This window comes from Babylonia areolata, chromosome 26 (genome assembly GCF_041734735.1).
Source record: "Babylonia areolata isolate BAREFJ2019XMU chromosome 26, ASM4173473v1, whole genome shotgun sequence".
Taxonomy (NCBI): Eukaryota; Metazoa; Mollusca; class Gastropoda; order Neogastropoda; family Buccinidae; genus Babylonia; species Babylonia areolata.
In genome coordinates this window covers 23,011,818-23,028,090 of record NC_134901.1, presented here as the reverse complement: position 1 = coordinate 23,028,090, position 16,273 = coordinate 23,011,818, and the positions used below count along the sequence as shown (strand labels likewise).

General features: G+C 41.1%; 1 protein-coding gene across 1 annotated transcript; it reads left to right on the top strand.

Moving 5' to 3' along the window:
• The first annotated feature begins 527 nt into the window (after positions 1 to 527).
• On the top strand, positions 528 to 8,964 carry LOC143300584 (uncharacterized). The gene is made up of 4 exons (XM_076614359.1): positions 528 to 1,028; positions 4,073 to 4,310; positions 6,373 to 6,522; positions 8,738 to 8,964. The coding sequence occupies exons 1-4, from the start codon at positions 959 to 961 to the stop codon at positions 8,826 to 8,828; spliced, it is 549 nt and encodes a 182-aa protein (XP_076470474.1). The 5' UTR covers positions 528 to 958; the 3' UTR covers positions 8,829 to 8,964.
• Positions 8,965 to 16,273: the final 7,309 nt, after the last annotated feature.

Sequence of the window (16,273 nt, the reverse complement as noted above, 5' to 3'; positions counted from 1 at the left end):
TTTATTATTTATGCAATCATGACGAATAGGACTCATTCAAAAGACTCACCGTCTTGGTCTGGGTTTTTAATTTCTTGTTACGCGATTTCCACTTTGTTGACATTTTGTATTCATGCCACATGGAACGCTAGATGGAAATCTGATATATGTTTTCTCCACTCTGTACTTGTGTGTGTTGCTTTAAATGTGTTAGAAATAAAGAAAAAAAGCATGGAAACCAAGTGTAAGGTCTATATGTGTATGCGAGAGTGAAAACATGCGCGCGTATTCTTATATGTGCACACACATTTGTGTGTGTGTATGAGTGAGTGTGTGCGTGTGTGTCCCAGACAGAAAGAGAGAGAGAGAGAGAGAGAGAAAGAGAGAGAGAGGGGAGAGGGCGAGTGAGAGATTACGCGTGATCGACATCATATACGAAAAATCTGTGTGTGTGTGTGTGTGTGTGTGTGTGTGTGCGCGCGCGCGCTCGTTATCTATTTTTTTCCACAACAACTAAACGTTCATGTTGGCCTTCCTGTCCCACCGAAACTTTAAAGCTAATCACTTACTTGCCTTGTATGCGCATTAATCATCACTCAGCGAAACCCATTGTTATCAGGGCTCAAGAGATTTTTCTTGTCTGCGTTGGAGTGGTTTTCACTTGACCAAGTTACGGATCAGCCAACACAATGTAAGTGAAGTCAGTTGGACCCAGCACTGAATCAAGGTTTCTTGTGTATCTACAGTTTGTTTGAGTGACAGTGTTTTGCTGTTGCGAAAGACTGTAAATCGTGCCAGGAAGAAAAACAAGGAAAAGGGAAGGAAAAGAAAAACGAAAAACAAAAAGTTGCACTGGGTCGATTCTCGTCCTGATATATTGGCTGAATATTCTTCGCTTGTTGCTAGTGGCTTAGGTTCGTTTGAAAATTTTCGTGATACAGCTGTAACCGTACCACTGTCGGCGTTGACAAGAGAGAAAATGGCGACCATGTGGTTCGTTCTCGTCGCTGTTTTGCCAGCTGTGGTTGTTGGATATTCACCGAAAACAGGCGAGTACTGTTTGTCGTGTCAGTGTCACGAAAATGCAGTGTGGAGTTAATAATAGTCAACAGTAGTGCGTGACTCTCTCTCTCTCTCTGTGTAGACACTGTGGATTGACAAACTAGGTTGATAGTCATATATTCAGAACTTTGTTAAAAAAAATTGTGTGTGTGTGTGTGTGTGTGTTCGTTCCTCTCCGTGTGTACGTACGCAGGTATGAGTGTATTTCGATTGTTTTAATGTGTACATGTGCGCTTACTATCGATGTGACATCACACACACACACACACACACACACACACACACACACACACACACGTCGTCTATGCTCTTTGACTTTGATGGAGTACATTGTAGGAGCTCTTGTTTACAAACGGTCTTTCCACACCATGTTCGGAGGAGGAAATGATTATGTCACAAGGCCTATTGGCATTGCAGCCTGCAAAATTACATCCGTGTCCTGTTCAAATACACACACGCGCGCACGCATACAGATATCGACACACACGCATGCGCGCACGCACTCTTTCCTCTATATTCACACTTGAATGCAAGTGATTCTTGAGAGCAGCCTTTACGGAGTGGGCAGGGGAAAGAGAAGGAAAAAAACAAGCAAAACAACAACAACAAAAACAGACAAAAACAGATGTAACACGAACATCCATCCCACTCTCCGCTGCACCCCAGCAATAAGATGCATATGCGGACACTTGAACAAACATAAAAAACATATCAGAAGCCAACACTACCATCTGACGTGACCTAAAACGCAGTAGATATCTGTATGTCTCCGTTTTTGTTTCACACACCCAACTACACACAGTTTCAGTTTCTCACTGCATTCGTAAAAATCCATAAACGCTACACCACATCTGCTAGGCCGATGCCTGATCAGCAGCAAAACCCAAAACGTTTAGTCAAGCCTCGACCGCATGCACATATATACCTATCTGCGTACCTATCAGAAAGGATTTCTTCCATAAAATTTTGCCAGAGGACTTCATGGTCGTTGCCATGGGTTCTTTTTCAGTGCGCCAAGTGCGTGCCGCACACGAGACCGCGGTTTATCGTCTCATCCGAATGACTATACGTTCAGTTTGATTTTCCAGTCCAACTTGGGAAAGAGGGCGAGAGCGGAAATCGAACCCACATCCTCACGGACACTGTAGTGGCAGATAAGTGTCTTGACCATAAAAGCGCTACCTTCCCACTTACCCCCTTCTCCGTCGTTGGACCACAAGCAGCATTGTCAAAATGTCAGATACTGTGAGGGAATTCCTTGCCTGTGGGCAAGAGCGGGAATCGAACCCAGACCCTCACGGACTCTGTATTGGCAGATGAGCGTCTTAACCATTCTGCCACACACACACACACACACACACTGTGACATAGAACCCGGGGTTAATCTGGAATAGCTAGATTTGACACTGGGGCAAAAACCAACCAGAGGGTACGAACAGGCTTCCACACCGCTCCTTGCGCGAATGGAAGCCACACCCCTCGCTTCCTCGTCTTGCGGCATGTATCGTGGCCCCTGTACGATTTGTCGCTGGTGACAATCCATGCAGGGGCGACAATACATGTCGCAACAAGGGCTGCACTTATTGTCGCCGGCGACAATCCATGCAGGGGCGACAATCTATACCGCAACAGTGCGCTCTGCCACTCAAATACGCGAAACACTCGCACAATATGATCATCAGTCCAATTATTTCACCCCTTGGCCTATGATCGGACTCTGTTACACGGTTGTTGTGAAATGTTTGATTAGCTCCCTTGTTTATCTGGGAGGACACGAATTTTGTTATATCTTCTACTGCAGAGTTTGATGACTGATTATAGTTTATTGGTTTGCGTTCAAAAAGTAAAGTCATTCATACACAAACACACATCTACACGTACGTGTAAGCATGCGCACAAATGAAATATCATTGAGAAAGACGGGGTGGGGGAGGCTCAAGATCACTTTTAAGATTTGTTTTCTTCGTCCTTAATTTCCCCTCCACCTACCATGTCATTGTTAGATCCCAGTATTCATGCTGTTTGTACTGTCTGTGACATTTTAATGGTAGCACGAGAACGTGCTTGCATGTAAGTACACACACTTTTATGTATGTATGTATGTATATGAGTGTGAGTGCGTGCGTGCATGCATGCGTGTGTGTGTGTATGTATGTATGCATGTGTGTGTGTGTGTGTGTGTGTGTGAGAGAGAGAGAGAGAGAGAGAGAGAGAGAGAGAGAGTGCACGCACGTGTGAAATTCGGGAAGGGAAATGAGGGGGGTGGGGGGTGGGGGGTAGTAAGCATATGTACACAGCTGCATCTGTTTCCCACGCGTACATGAGTGCGCAGAAGCAATAGAACACGCCTCCCTCCTCCATTTGCACACACATGATCGTACCCAACACGCCTGTGTACCCAGGGAAACCAGACCAAATCAAAAACCACAATGCTCTACACTGTTCTTGCAATTAAAGCTCAAATGTCCCCATAGTCCCTTTCGGCAGTGAATTCACGTTCACTGTGTTTTGGGCTCGGCATAAAGGCGGGGCCCAATCCTCTCTCTCGCCGTTATAACCTTCCTCAGCTGAGGTTTACACTTTGGTGGAGTGAGGGGTATCGGAGTAAAGTAACTTTCCCAAGGACACAACACCAGGCCGAAACGGGGTTTCGAACTCTCGATCACTGCTAAAATGCACACGTTAAAGATCTCATAATCCCCATGTGAGCTTTCTGGAAACAAGAACAAGAACGTATCAAGTATGACACCCCCGGAAAATGGAGTATGGTTGCTTACACAGCGGAGCACACACACAACCCCCCCAAAAAAACCAACCAAACAAACAAAACAACAAACAAACAAAAAAACAAACAAACAAAAAAAAGCACTAAAAAACAAACAACAAAAAAGTCCCCCCCCCCCAACAACAACAAAAGCTTAGTCATGATCGTGGGAGATGCAGCTCATGAACAAAGAAGAAGAAGAAGGAAGAGGAGGAGGGGGAGGAGGAAGAGGAGAAGAAGCGTCCAAACAATTGCTTTACATTCCAGAATACATCGAAGACTACTGCGGAAGAGGAAGTTACCGACTGTCCAAGGACATGATTCTGAGGTTCTCGGACACTCGCTCCATCATCCCCAAGGCCCCCTACACGTGCAGCATGGCCGTGCAGAGTAAGGACACCTCCAGGCAGCTTCAGGTGCGAGTGCTGATGCTGGACATGGCGCGCAAGTCCACCTGTTCGTCTGGGGCCCTTGGTCATTCAGGAAGGCGACAGGTTCCTCACACGTGAGTATGCTTGTAAGAGTGACTGATTGGTTGAAATGGATACATATATAGCGCCTATCCTCAGGTCGGAGACCAAGCTCTAAGCGCTTTACAAACACGGGGTCATTTACACAACAGGCTGCCTACCTGGGTAGAGCCGAGTGACGGCTGCCATTGGGCGCTGATCATTCGTTCCCTGTGTCATTCAATCAGATTTCAGGCACGCACACATACACACTCAGACAAACATGTAACATTTAACATTTTACTTGTATGACCGTTTTGTTTATTTACCCCGCCATGTAGGCAGCCATACTCCGTTTTCGGGGGTGTGCATGCTGGGTGTGTTCTTGTTTCCTTAACCCACCGAACGCTGACATGGATTATAGGATCTTTAACGTGCGTATTTGATCTTCTGCGTGCGTATACACACGAAGGGGGTTCAGGCACTGACAGATCTGCACATACGTTGTCCTGGGAGATCGGAAAAATCTCCACCCTTTATCCTTACGTAAGACTTAATTTGTTTATATACTCCTTTGTTTACAAACGAAACTACTCCTTTGTTTACGAACAAAACCACTCCTTTGTTTACAAAAAGAAAAAAAAGGCAATATCCACAACATTACCCCTCAAGACAGAATGAGTAGTGTTCACAACAAGGCGTGGACGTTCACTCCATCAGTCAAACAGAGGAATGGAGGGGAAGACATGTGGATATAGCCGAAAAGAACCAAGACATCTGGTGGGGAAAAGCAGACCCCACTAATGGACAGAACCATTAAATTTGAATCAAACAGCAAAACTGATAAAGATATGAAGAGCCAAACGACAGCGTGGATAATGTTACACGAGAGGATTGTGTTTCATATACTCCTTTGTTTACAGACAAAACGATAAAAAAAATATTTGGTGGCGAGAAGCAAAACCTAGTAAAAAGTCATCAAATTTGGATGAATTAGTAGCAACACTAATCAAGATATAAAGAGTTAATAACTCTCTCCATACGAACGGCGAAAGAGACGACGTTAACAGCGTTTCACCCCAATTGCCATCATCAAAATACTGCAGGCGGAAGGCTCTTATACTGAAGAGGTGAATGTTGACAAAGAATACCACAATTCTGACGACGGAAGCTAAAGGTTGGGTCATTCAGACACCCACCGGACATCCGAGGGGTCTGTGTAGAGGAGAAGAGAGGACTGGCCGTACTGAGTGAGTTAAATGAGAGTGGTATGGTTGATCTTTCACCCACGAGGAAGGGCAATGTTTAAGGTACGTTATGGTCCGGGTCGGCGTTATATATTCAGACAGGACGTGGATTCAGTTCAGTTGACCTCACCTCGAATCTGTTCAGTTTACAATACAGTATTATTGCATTCTATTGTTTCCATGACATCATATTGTACTGCATATTGCCCAACGCAAAGCTGACTAGGAAGGCCGTATAAGAAGACCATCAACATGAGGAGGGGGAAAGCAACAAACCAAACCAAACCAAATCCCACAACAGCTAATTTTTTGATAAAAGAGAATACGACAAATTTAACCAATACTACATCCATCAAAAAAATCTTTGCAAAAATAAACTTCTTGGTTTAGTATTGCTGTAATCACTTACGGGTTATATCAATGGGTAGTGTAATGGGTGACTGGCATGGGAAATGCATTTCATGATAAACAATTTTGCAATAGCGTCAGAACAACCCCATGAAATGAAGCCTTGTTTTTTTCTGAATGAACAGTCATTATCGTTGTGCCTCGCTCTGTTCTAATTTAGTTGTCTTTATTGTGATAACATAAAAAAGAGATTCATCATAATAAAGAAAATGTCCTTTGTTTTCTGTCTGAAGCTATTGCAACGTGAATTCAGTCAGCGCACGCAAACGTACTTCGTGCAGACGCATGTATACAAAACTATACGAGTTATGGTTAAAACTGACAGTAACAAATCAACAGGGAGAGAGTGGGGGGGGGATGGAGGGAGTCAGAGACAAGGGCAGGGAGAGAGAGAGAGAGAGAGAGAGAGAGAGAGAGAGAGAAGTCCTAATTCACAGTGTTGAGCCTATTCGCGTCCACACAGCGTCCTATGGTGTATGCGGAACGTCAGCCCCCAGCAAAAACTACCGAACGGCGGCAAGCAAGGTGACCATAGAGCTGAACAACAGGGCCCAGGTCAGCACATACGGAGATTTCAAACTGCTCATCACCTCTATCTACAACGCCACAAACAGTGAGTAAATACTGATAAAAAAAACCCAAACCCAAAAATCCGTGTGCATAGCTCCACATTTAAAAAAAATCATTTATTGATTATCATAGCTTACAGAGGTTGTTATGTCACAGAAAAGGCTGGCTCCAAGACCCAAGCCCCGACCCTTAAAGGCGTCAGCCAACAACAGATCATTAAATTCAAATTTAACAGGTTTGGCTGGATTCTTGTGCTGCGATCAGAACATTTTCAGTCTGTCGTGGGGATTGAGAGACCGGGACGTTTTCAAGCGTTTCTTGTCAGTCTGTTTAAGCGTATCACGTTACAGCCCAATGATAGGAAGGAAAAACACACCTGCGCGTGCTGCATGTCACCAAAATCGTGTCATTTTGCACCAAAATTCTCTTTCGCGATCAAAGGTAAAAGTAGTTGTTGTTTTTTTAAATCAAAACTTGAGCGGTCGTTTCTCTCAGGAATGCCCCATCTAAATAGTTCGCAAATTGGCAGCTTTGTTTCGGTCGTATGTTAATTGTCAAAAGAATTGGACCAGGTAACCAGATTGTTTTCGGTCAAAGTCATGTTCCTTTGCCTTTCAGCCGCACAAACCACCATTGACCCAGTGATATATGTAAGTGTCAAGTGTCGTGGAACAGTGCTGGCGATAACCGGTCTGTCATTTCTTTTTTAAACCAGAGCGAAGTTCAAGATCAAAGTCCATGACAGATCACTTTCATAACGAAATGTTGATCGCTTGTCCGAAGTATGTGATACTAGTGTTAGACCTCTCTTGATGTTTATTCTGATTATTCTAAATGATTATCAATTTGAAAAGATGAACAATATATGATTTACGTAAATTTCGCTAATATAACTGCCACAACACACACACACGCATATATATATATATATATATATATATATATATATATATATATATATATATATATACCGTACCCCCCCCCCCCACACACACACACAGAGAGGATATATTTTTTATTCTGTTTTTACTACTTTTTCTCTTCTAGGCTTTCCAATCACTGCCGACAGGTTTGTGTTATATCAGTTACGACATGCTATGGATTAATCAAGGCGCTGGAAACTTAAGCGGCATTTCTGCAGATTTTTGGCAGCAGACTTGTTGATTGTAGACGGCAAGAATTGATTGTTTAAAATCAATATAGTAACATAATAATTTTGATTTGTACTGACAGTTAAAGTCGATGTACTGTACTGTTCCAACATATTATATCAAATAAAGTTGATAAACAGGCCTATTTAAAAAAAGAAGAAGAAGATAAGATTTAGATTTGGATTGTCTGATATTACTGTTCGCCGTTGACTTACATACCTAAACTTATCTTATATGTCCACTGTGTAAAGATGCACGTGAAAATGATGAAGTACATTCAGTGTTTTGTTGTTCGGCCTTGGATGACCAAAGTTATACAGCCGCTCCTCTGTATTCAAACTTATGATACTGCTCGTCACCTTTGTAAATGAGGACGTTGTCATCATACAATTCGATTTATATTTGTAGGTATAAGACGTTTCAGATTCGGGTCTGGGAGTTGTACGTAACCTACATTGTTGTAATTTTGTCATTGAATTCAATGTAAAGATTTGTTGTGCCGATAGTGTTTTCATACCACACCTTCAATAACGACTTTGACTTACTTTGAATTATGCCTCTTGACTCTTGTGGAGCATAAGACTGCAACAGCACTCCTCTAGCGGGCTCGGTTTTGGGCTGTCCTCTTCAGCCGGGCCCATGTCCATCCGGCTGCCCTCATCTCATCCTCTGTGCTTCTTCTCCAGGTCTACTTTGGTCTGCCCACTCTCCTCTTTACTTGGGGGTTCCATTCAAGTGCCTGTCTTGTGGTGTCGTCTTGAGGCTCTCGAACGGAGTGGCCTATCCAGCTCCATTTCCCCCTCCTGATCTCCTCACTGATGGGCACCTGGTTGGTTCTTCTCCAGAGGCAGGCGTTTGATATGGTCTCTGGACATCTGATGTTTAAAATATGGCGCAGGCATCTATTGATGAAGGCCTGTAGTTTGTTTGTGTTCGTCTTGGTTGTTCGCCGTGTTTCAGAGCCATACAAGTGGACTGCCGTAACGTTGGTGTTGAAGATCCTCAGTTTGTTGTGAGTGGAAAGAGATGTAGAGTTCCCTTCATGAGGAGGAAAAGGCCAAAATGAATGAATGAATAAAATGTTCGCATTTTTCCTCCGACGGACAGGTTCGTGTTACGGAGACGATTTCCAGTGCAACAACGGTCTGTGCGTGTCCAGCCAGCTGGTCTGCAACGGCTACGACGACTGTGGGGATGACTCGGACGAGCGGGACGGCTGTGCCTTAGCCGCTGGTGTTATCGTCGGCATCGTCTTTGCCGTTGTCTTCGTCGTGTTGGTCTTTGCCGCCGTCGGCGCCTTTTACGGCCGCCGCCGCCGAAGATATATGCGAGTCACGCGGGTCTGTCAAAAATTTTGGAAGAGAGAGAGAGAGAGAGAGAGAGAGAGAGAGATGTCTGTGTGTGTTTACAATAATACTTGCACTACACGTGTTTGTTGACGAGAAATACACAGCGAGGGGAGTGATGGAGGAACGTAAGAAAGGAAGGAAGAGAGAGAGAGTGTGTGTGTGTGTGTGTGTGTGTGTGTGTGTGTGTGTGTGTGTGTGTGTGTGTTTACATCCAGCCCTCAAGGGCAGAAAAAAAGGGGAAAAAAGACAAAGCAATAGCAAAACATTCACACAGACACGTACACAGACACAGACAGACAGACACACACAATTACACATGAAAATAAAGCGCATAAATAAAAACATGTACACAGCCTAAGTACGACGCAACGACACATATTATCACTGAAAAGATCAAATCATTATAAAATGAAATGATTATTACAGAGGGAAAAAAAGAGAAGAAGAAGAAGAAGAAGAAGAAGAAGAAGAAGAAGAGAGAGAGAGAGAGAGAGAGAGAGAGAGAGAGAGAGAGAGAGAGTATGTGAGATATCTGTGTCTGTGTTTACAATTATACTTACACTACACGTGTGTGTTAAAGCGAAAGAGCGGCCTATGTGTGTTCTGACGCATGCGTGTACGCTATGTGTGCATATGTTGCAGGTTGTTCGAGAATACCCCACAGTGAATCAGCCAGTCATCGCTGGTGGTTACGTCCCTTCGTACTCCACGACAACCAGCAGCTATCAGAAGATTTGAGATGGGATATCCCCCCCAAACCCCCTTTCTTTCATTTTTTTTTTTCGTTTTGTTTTTAACGTTCTTTCTTTTTTGCTATATCTTCTTCTTCTTCTTCGATGTAATGTGAAATGAACACCGGCTTGACGTGGTATGTTATAGAACATATTCTAACAAACATTACTATGAACGACTCCCGGGTTCACCTCAACACACACACACACACATGCACACGCACACACACGCACGTACAAACATACACACGCGCACGCGCGCGTACACACACACTCACACAAACATCTCCTGCTTGTGCAACAGGCTCAATTGGTCTTGGCCACGAAGTTTTGTTTTTTTTGACAGTTTGTAAGGGAGCGAGTTAATAAGCGTGCGCGAGCGCGCTTGTATGTGTATGTGCGCATGCATGTGAGAAGGGCAGCGAAGCGGGAGGGGGAGGGGGGGCGGGTGTATTTCATGTACTCGCCTACGCTATCTATATTTCACCATTTGATAACTGAGTGAAAAAGATATTCAGAACGATCTTCTTTCAGGTGTTTGACAAGAATAGGATGTTTCGAAGAATTCACATTCATATGTACGCGTGAAGACATTCATCACAGGTTCACATATCCATATTCTTACCACCCATATCACATTATCTATATGCCGTATCAAACGAAGATTACCCAAAAATGTTTGGTCCTTGCTGACTGTTCATACTACTTTCAAACTGTAGCGAAGAAAGAAATAGGTCTTGTTTTTGTTTTTGTTGTGCTTTTCTTGTTTTCTTTCTTTCTTTCCTTTTTTTAACATCTCCCTTAAATGTAAAGAAGTGTTTGTTTTTCTCCCTTGCTTGTTTGTTTAGTTTCTTCTAAAGCAATAAAAACCTGGATTTGTTTTTTTTTCCTCTCCCCTGTATTTCAAAGTTATAAAATCTTCTAAAAGGTGCTTTTTATGATGAGTTTGTTTTCACCAATATTAAAAAAAAAAAAAAAAAGAAGAAGAAGAAAGCAATATATTGCTTTTTGTAATTGCTGATGTAGATAGGCTCCTCATTAAGTGCTCCCAATTTGCACCAAGAAAGAAAGAAAAAAAAAATCATAAAAGCCAAATGCTACTTCCAAATTTCTTTTCTTGAAGGTTTGTTTGATGCAGTAATAGTCATTTAATGGTGTCAATATACCTATATCGTTATTGATGACAGCAACACTGGATACTTTGTGACAAATTTTCAGATTCATAACGAGGAAAGTTTAATGTGAAAACATGAATATTCACGATATGATGATTAGGATTTATCAGGAGGTGGGGGTACTGTTGATGGCTGAGAAATGATGATATTTGTGTGCGAGCTTTCTTTTCTTTCTTTCTTTTTTTATGTAGAAACTGGACTTGATAAATGAAAAAAAGAAGACAAGATAAATATAAGAACAGATCACTAGTGGTACTTTGTTCAATCTGTTCGTATAATGCGTGTGAAGAGAGAGAGAGAGAGAGAGAGAGAGAGAGAGAGAGAGAGAGAGAGAGAGAGAGAGAGAACGATAACGATAACAAGAAAGGGCATGGACCCATTTAAAGGGGCTCGGATACAACACATTTTAAGTAACAATGCGCACACAATTATGTATCATTACATATGTCATTTGTGAAAGCTGTATATTTGGACATTGCAATAGTATCAACTCATAATGCTTCTCTCTTAAGAGAGAGAGAGACAGACAGACAGACAAACAAAGACAGACATAGATACACACACACACACACACACACACACACACACAGATGATGAGAGACAGACAGAAAGAAACATACACAAACACAGAATGAGAGAGAAAGAGAGAGAGAGAGAGAGAGAGAGAGAGAGAGAGAGAGAGAGAGCGCCGATACACATGCATGCATGCATGACCACACAAAATCCAGCAAGAGAAGAACAGCGTTTGATGTGGCATGTGTTTGTGCTTGATTCGTATGTAGATGGAAACGTGTCAGTGTGTTGTTGTTGCTCGTCTTGAGGAGAAATCCCTTATACTCAGCCTAAAAAAAAACATCCTTTCTCCTTTTTTCATCCTTGCCCCCTTATTTCTTTATATCGTTCTTCCTTGTCCCCAACATCATTTTCTCGAATCTTCCTTCCATTATGAAAGAACTTGGGTCGTGAGACACACACACACACACACGCACATGCACACACACCAACAAAAACAATCAAACAAAAAAAACAACAACCCCCAAAACCCCCAGAAACAGCATCATCCTAAGCATCTCCCCGCATTCTCCACTTCTACATGCGTGCGCAGTTTCTTATTCTCGCCTTTGTTCGCTACTCAAAAGAATCTTTGTCTTTTGCTGCATAATTAAAGCCCAGGCAACCACACAGGGCAGAAAACTGTAAATAATTCTTGGTCTCGTGGAACGCGAAATTCAGCAAAAGTACCGTCACATCCATGCACATGAACTTACGATGATCTTAGAACATGGCTCTGACCTTCACCATTCCGTCTATTTTTCACTGGCGGATTGAAAAACAACAACAGCGATAATAATAACAACAACAACAACAAACAAACATATAACCTGAGTATGAACATAATTATACGACATAATTCAAAACTTTATACATCATAACAGGCATGCAAAATCAATCAATAATTGCCAACGGGCACCTTACACGTCCTGGACGGAAAAAAACAACTCCACATAGTAAGGGTGGCCAATGATCATGTACAGAAAAAGATTTGAAAAATATTAATGGCTTTCTGGAAAAAAAAAAGCGGAATGGACCAGCAAAGCCAAAAATAAGAAAGGAAGAGACGATAAAAGGAAGAGGAAATAGCTAGCAAGAACGAGAGCAAAAATATGAAACAAAGGAAGAAGAAATAGCTAGAAAGAACGAGAGCAAAAATATGAAACAAAGGAAGAAGAAATAGCTAGAAACAACGAGAGCAAAAATATGAAACAAAGGAAGAAGAAATAGCTAGAAAGAATGAGAGCAAAAATACGAAACAAAGGAAGAAGAAATAGCTAGACAGGATGAGAGCAAAAATATGAAACAAAGGAAGAAGAAATAGCTAGACAGAATGAGAGTAAAAATATGAAACAAAAGAAGAGGAAATAGCTAGACAGGATGAGAGCAAAAATGTGAAACAAAGGAAGAAGAAATAGCTAGAAAGACAAAGAGAAAAATATGAAACAAAGGAAGAAGAAATAGCTAGAAAGAATGAGAGCAAAAATATGAAACAAAGGAAGAAGAAATAGCTAGAAACAAAGAGAGCAAAAATATGAAACAAAGGAAGAAGAAATAGCTAGACAGAATGAGAGTAAAAATATGAAACAAAGGAAGAAGAAATAGCTAGAAACAACGACAGCAAAAATATGAAACAAAGGAAAAAGAAATAGCTAAAAACAACGACAGCAAAATATGAAAAATATGAAGCGATGAAAGCTCTTGCACAGAATGTTTAGAAGCTACTATCTGTACTGAAAGAGCAACGGCATCCCCACGGGTGCCCTGAAAGCAATTGATCAGAAAACCTATCGCCATGGGATAATTAACAAGAAAAAGCGCTTGCTGGATGGATTGTTACTTACTTGGGAGATAAGACATCACTAGAAACTATGGTTAAAATGGAAAAGAAAAAAAGGGGGAAAAATAGCGGATTGTGTAGAAAAAGCGACACATATGAGTGGAGAAAAGCATCCTCATGATTCTTAAAATAATCAATCACTTGTTTTCCTTTTCATGTGCGTGGTTTATTTCTAAAGCGTATGGATACATGTGCGCTGCAAGTTCACATGTGTGTGTGTTGGGGGGTGGGGGGAGGCGGAGAGAGAGAATGAATGAATGAATGAATGTTTTATTGCATTCAGGCCATAGGCATCATTGCATTGGGATCCTGGGAAGGGGGACGTGCTGACAATAGCATTCCGTTGACATTCCTATGAATATTAGAAATTATCCAATACTCTGAAGTTGCATGTAACAACAACGATTTTGTACAGGATTGGTATAAATAGTCATCATTTTACTGAAATGGATTTTCATACGACATTTTCTATCACACACGTATCTATAAATGTTCTTCTTCATTGATTAGTTATCGCTTCTTGTCTGCGTTTAATTGAATGAAAAATATATTTTGCTACAGAACGAGATCGATGTTTATCTACACCGTCCAGCAGAATGTTAATCTGGACATTGACATACAAACCAAGAAACTTTTTTCTAAGATCAACATACAAAGGGCATGCATATATAAAATGATATTCATCCTCATTCACACCTTTACAAAATGGGCAAAACCTTGCAACCGGATTTTCAGAGTATCTCTCATAGTTCTTATTTAGCGGCAAGACTCCAAGTCTTATTTGTGTCAAAGCGACTCTGAGGCAATAAATATCCAAATGTACAAAATAAAGTCCAGTTCTGAAACCATCTTGCATGGATGAATATAAAGCGTATCTTTCCTTATCTCTGACAGATGCCGACCATTCTTGCACATACATATCAATCAGTCTCTGTTTGAACTGTAATATAAACATCTGCATATTATCAACTCCTTGATTCAACCACACATAATTGAATCCAGTTTTACACAAAATTTCTCTAATTCCTGTTACCCAACACCTTTTACCGTTCCCATCTAAGTTTACTAGCATAAGATACGCCTGTTTAGGTAATCTATCTAAATTCATTTCTAATAATCTGAACCAATATTTTACGGCTTTCGTGTATGAGTTAACGTATAATGGGTATCTGCCTAATTCTGAGTATACTAGTTTGTTGGGTGTTTTGAGGGGAACACCGAGAAATCTTTTGCAAGCTAATAAATGTATTTTTTCGACGCTATCTAAACGTTGCAGCCCCCAAATCTCTGCTGAGTACAATAGAATAGACTGAATTTTGGAGTCAAATATTTTGAAAAAGACTTCTCGGGACATCTCTTTACAATTGTTAAATGCTCTGCATAGAAGGTAAAGTGCTTTTTTTGCTTTTGTTACTAGATGCCCTGTGCCTACATTAGCACTCAACATTGTTGTGAATGTGAATCCTAGGTAACAGTAGGTGTTTACCACCTCAATTTCCACACCTCCAAAAAACCATTTTTCTTTTTTACCCAGATATCCCCCCTTTCTGAACACTATTATCTTTGTCTTACTTCTATTAACATTTAACCTCAAGCTATCACAGCATATTTTCAAAGAGTTAAGTTGTGTCTGTAATCCACCTGGTGTAGTTGCAATTAAAGCTACGTCATCAGCAAAAAGTAGAATGAAAACTTCAATAAGAGTGGGAAGTAACTGTACACCATGAACCCCAGTATCATTTATATAATTGGCTAACTCATTAATAAAAAGTGAGAAAAGCGTGGGACTTAACCCGCAACCCTGTCTTACACCTACAGGACAATCAAAAAACTCGGAGTATTCTCCATTCGAACGAACACATGAAATGAGAGAATCATACATAGACTGAAGGCAACAAAAAAATTTCCCTTTTATCCCCTCCTTGTGCAATGTTTGTAACAATTTGTTATGATGGACAGAATCGAACGCCTTTTTAAAGTCAACAAAAGCCACATACAGTTTTCGACCATTGCTACTTAATATTTTCTGGGCAATTGAATACAGATTGAATATGTGATCAATTGTTGAATAGTCTTGTCTAAACCCAGCCTGGTTTTCAACAATTACATTGTTTTTCTCCAACCAGGCATATAATCGTTCATTCAAAATTGAAGTAAAACATTTGCAAGTAACATTGATTAAAGATACACCCCTGTAGTTATCAGGATTATCCATATTACCCTTTTTGAAAATTGGTACCACTATAGCTTTGGCCCACTCTTTGGGATATACGCCACTATCAAAAATCTGATTAAATAGCATCGTTAAAAAGTTAACAACATTGTGTCCACCAGCTTTCAACATTTCTCCTGTAACACAATCGGTTCCGCTGGCTTTTCCGCATTTTATTTTCTTAATGGATTTCTCTACTTCCTGATGTGTGATTACTTGATTTAAAGCATGTTCTTCTTCTTCCTGGGTATTACTTTCTATGTTTATTTGATTATCTGTACTCTCTTCATTAAAACTGAATACTGTCTGGAAATGCTCAAACCATTGCTGGATACTTATATTTTCACTGTTGCATGATGTTTTCTTTAGTCCTATTCTTTTCAGATCATTCCAAAATATCGAAGACTTATTCATATTTTTACACAGTTTCTCTGCTGTTTCACGCCGGAAACTCGTCCTTTTGGTTTTCAATAATTTTCTGTATGTTTTTCTACTTTCCACATACAATATTCTCATTTCCGGACACTTACAATTGCAAAATGACTCACTCTTATTTTCCATGTACGTCATCCGTTTGTTCTGACATGTGCAACGTCCCGAGCGTTTGTGCTTTTGGTATAAACGTAACAGTCTTCGACATTCCCGCTTTGCCTGCCTGCATTCCTCATCAAACCATTCTGCTCCTTTTGACTTCTTCCTATGAGACATGTTTTTCACCATACACTCAGCAGCTCCAAGTAAGTACTGATTAAATAATGCCAGTGCTAAGTCAATATTCTTGTCT

Coding starts and splice junctions, on each gene's coding strand:
- LOC143300584 (XM_076614359.1), top strand. CDS start 959: ATGGCGACCATGTGGTTCGTTCTCGTCGCTGTTTTGCCAGCTGTGGTT. Junction 1,029..4,072: donor TGGATATTCACCGAAAACAG/GCGAGTACTGTT, acceptor TTTACATTCCAG/AATACATCGAAGACTACTGC. Junction 4,311..6,372: donor AGGCGACAGGTTCCTCACAC/GTGAGTATGCTT, acceptor GCGTCCACACAG/CGTCCTATGGTGTATGCGGA.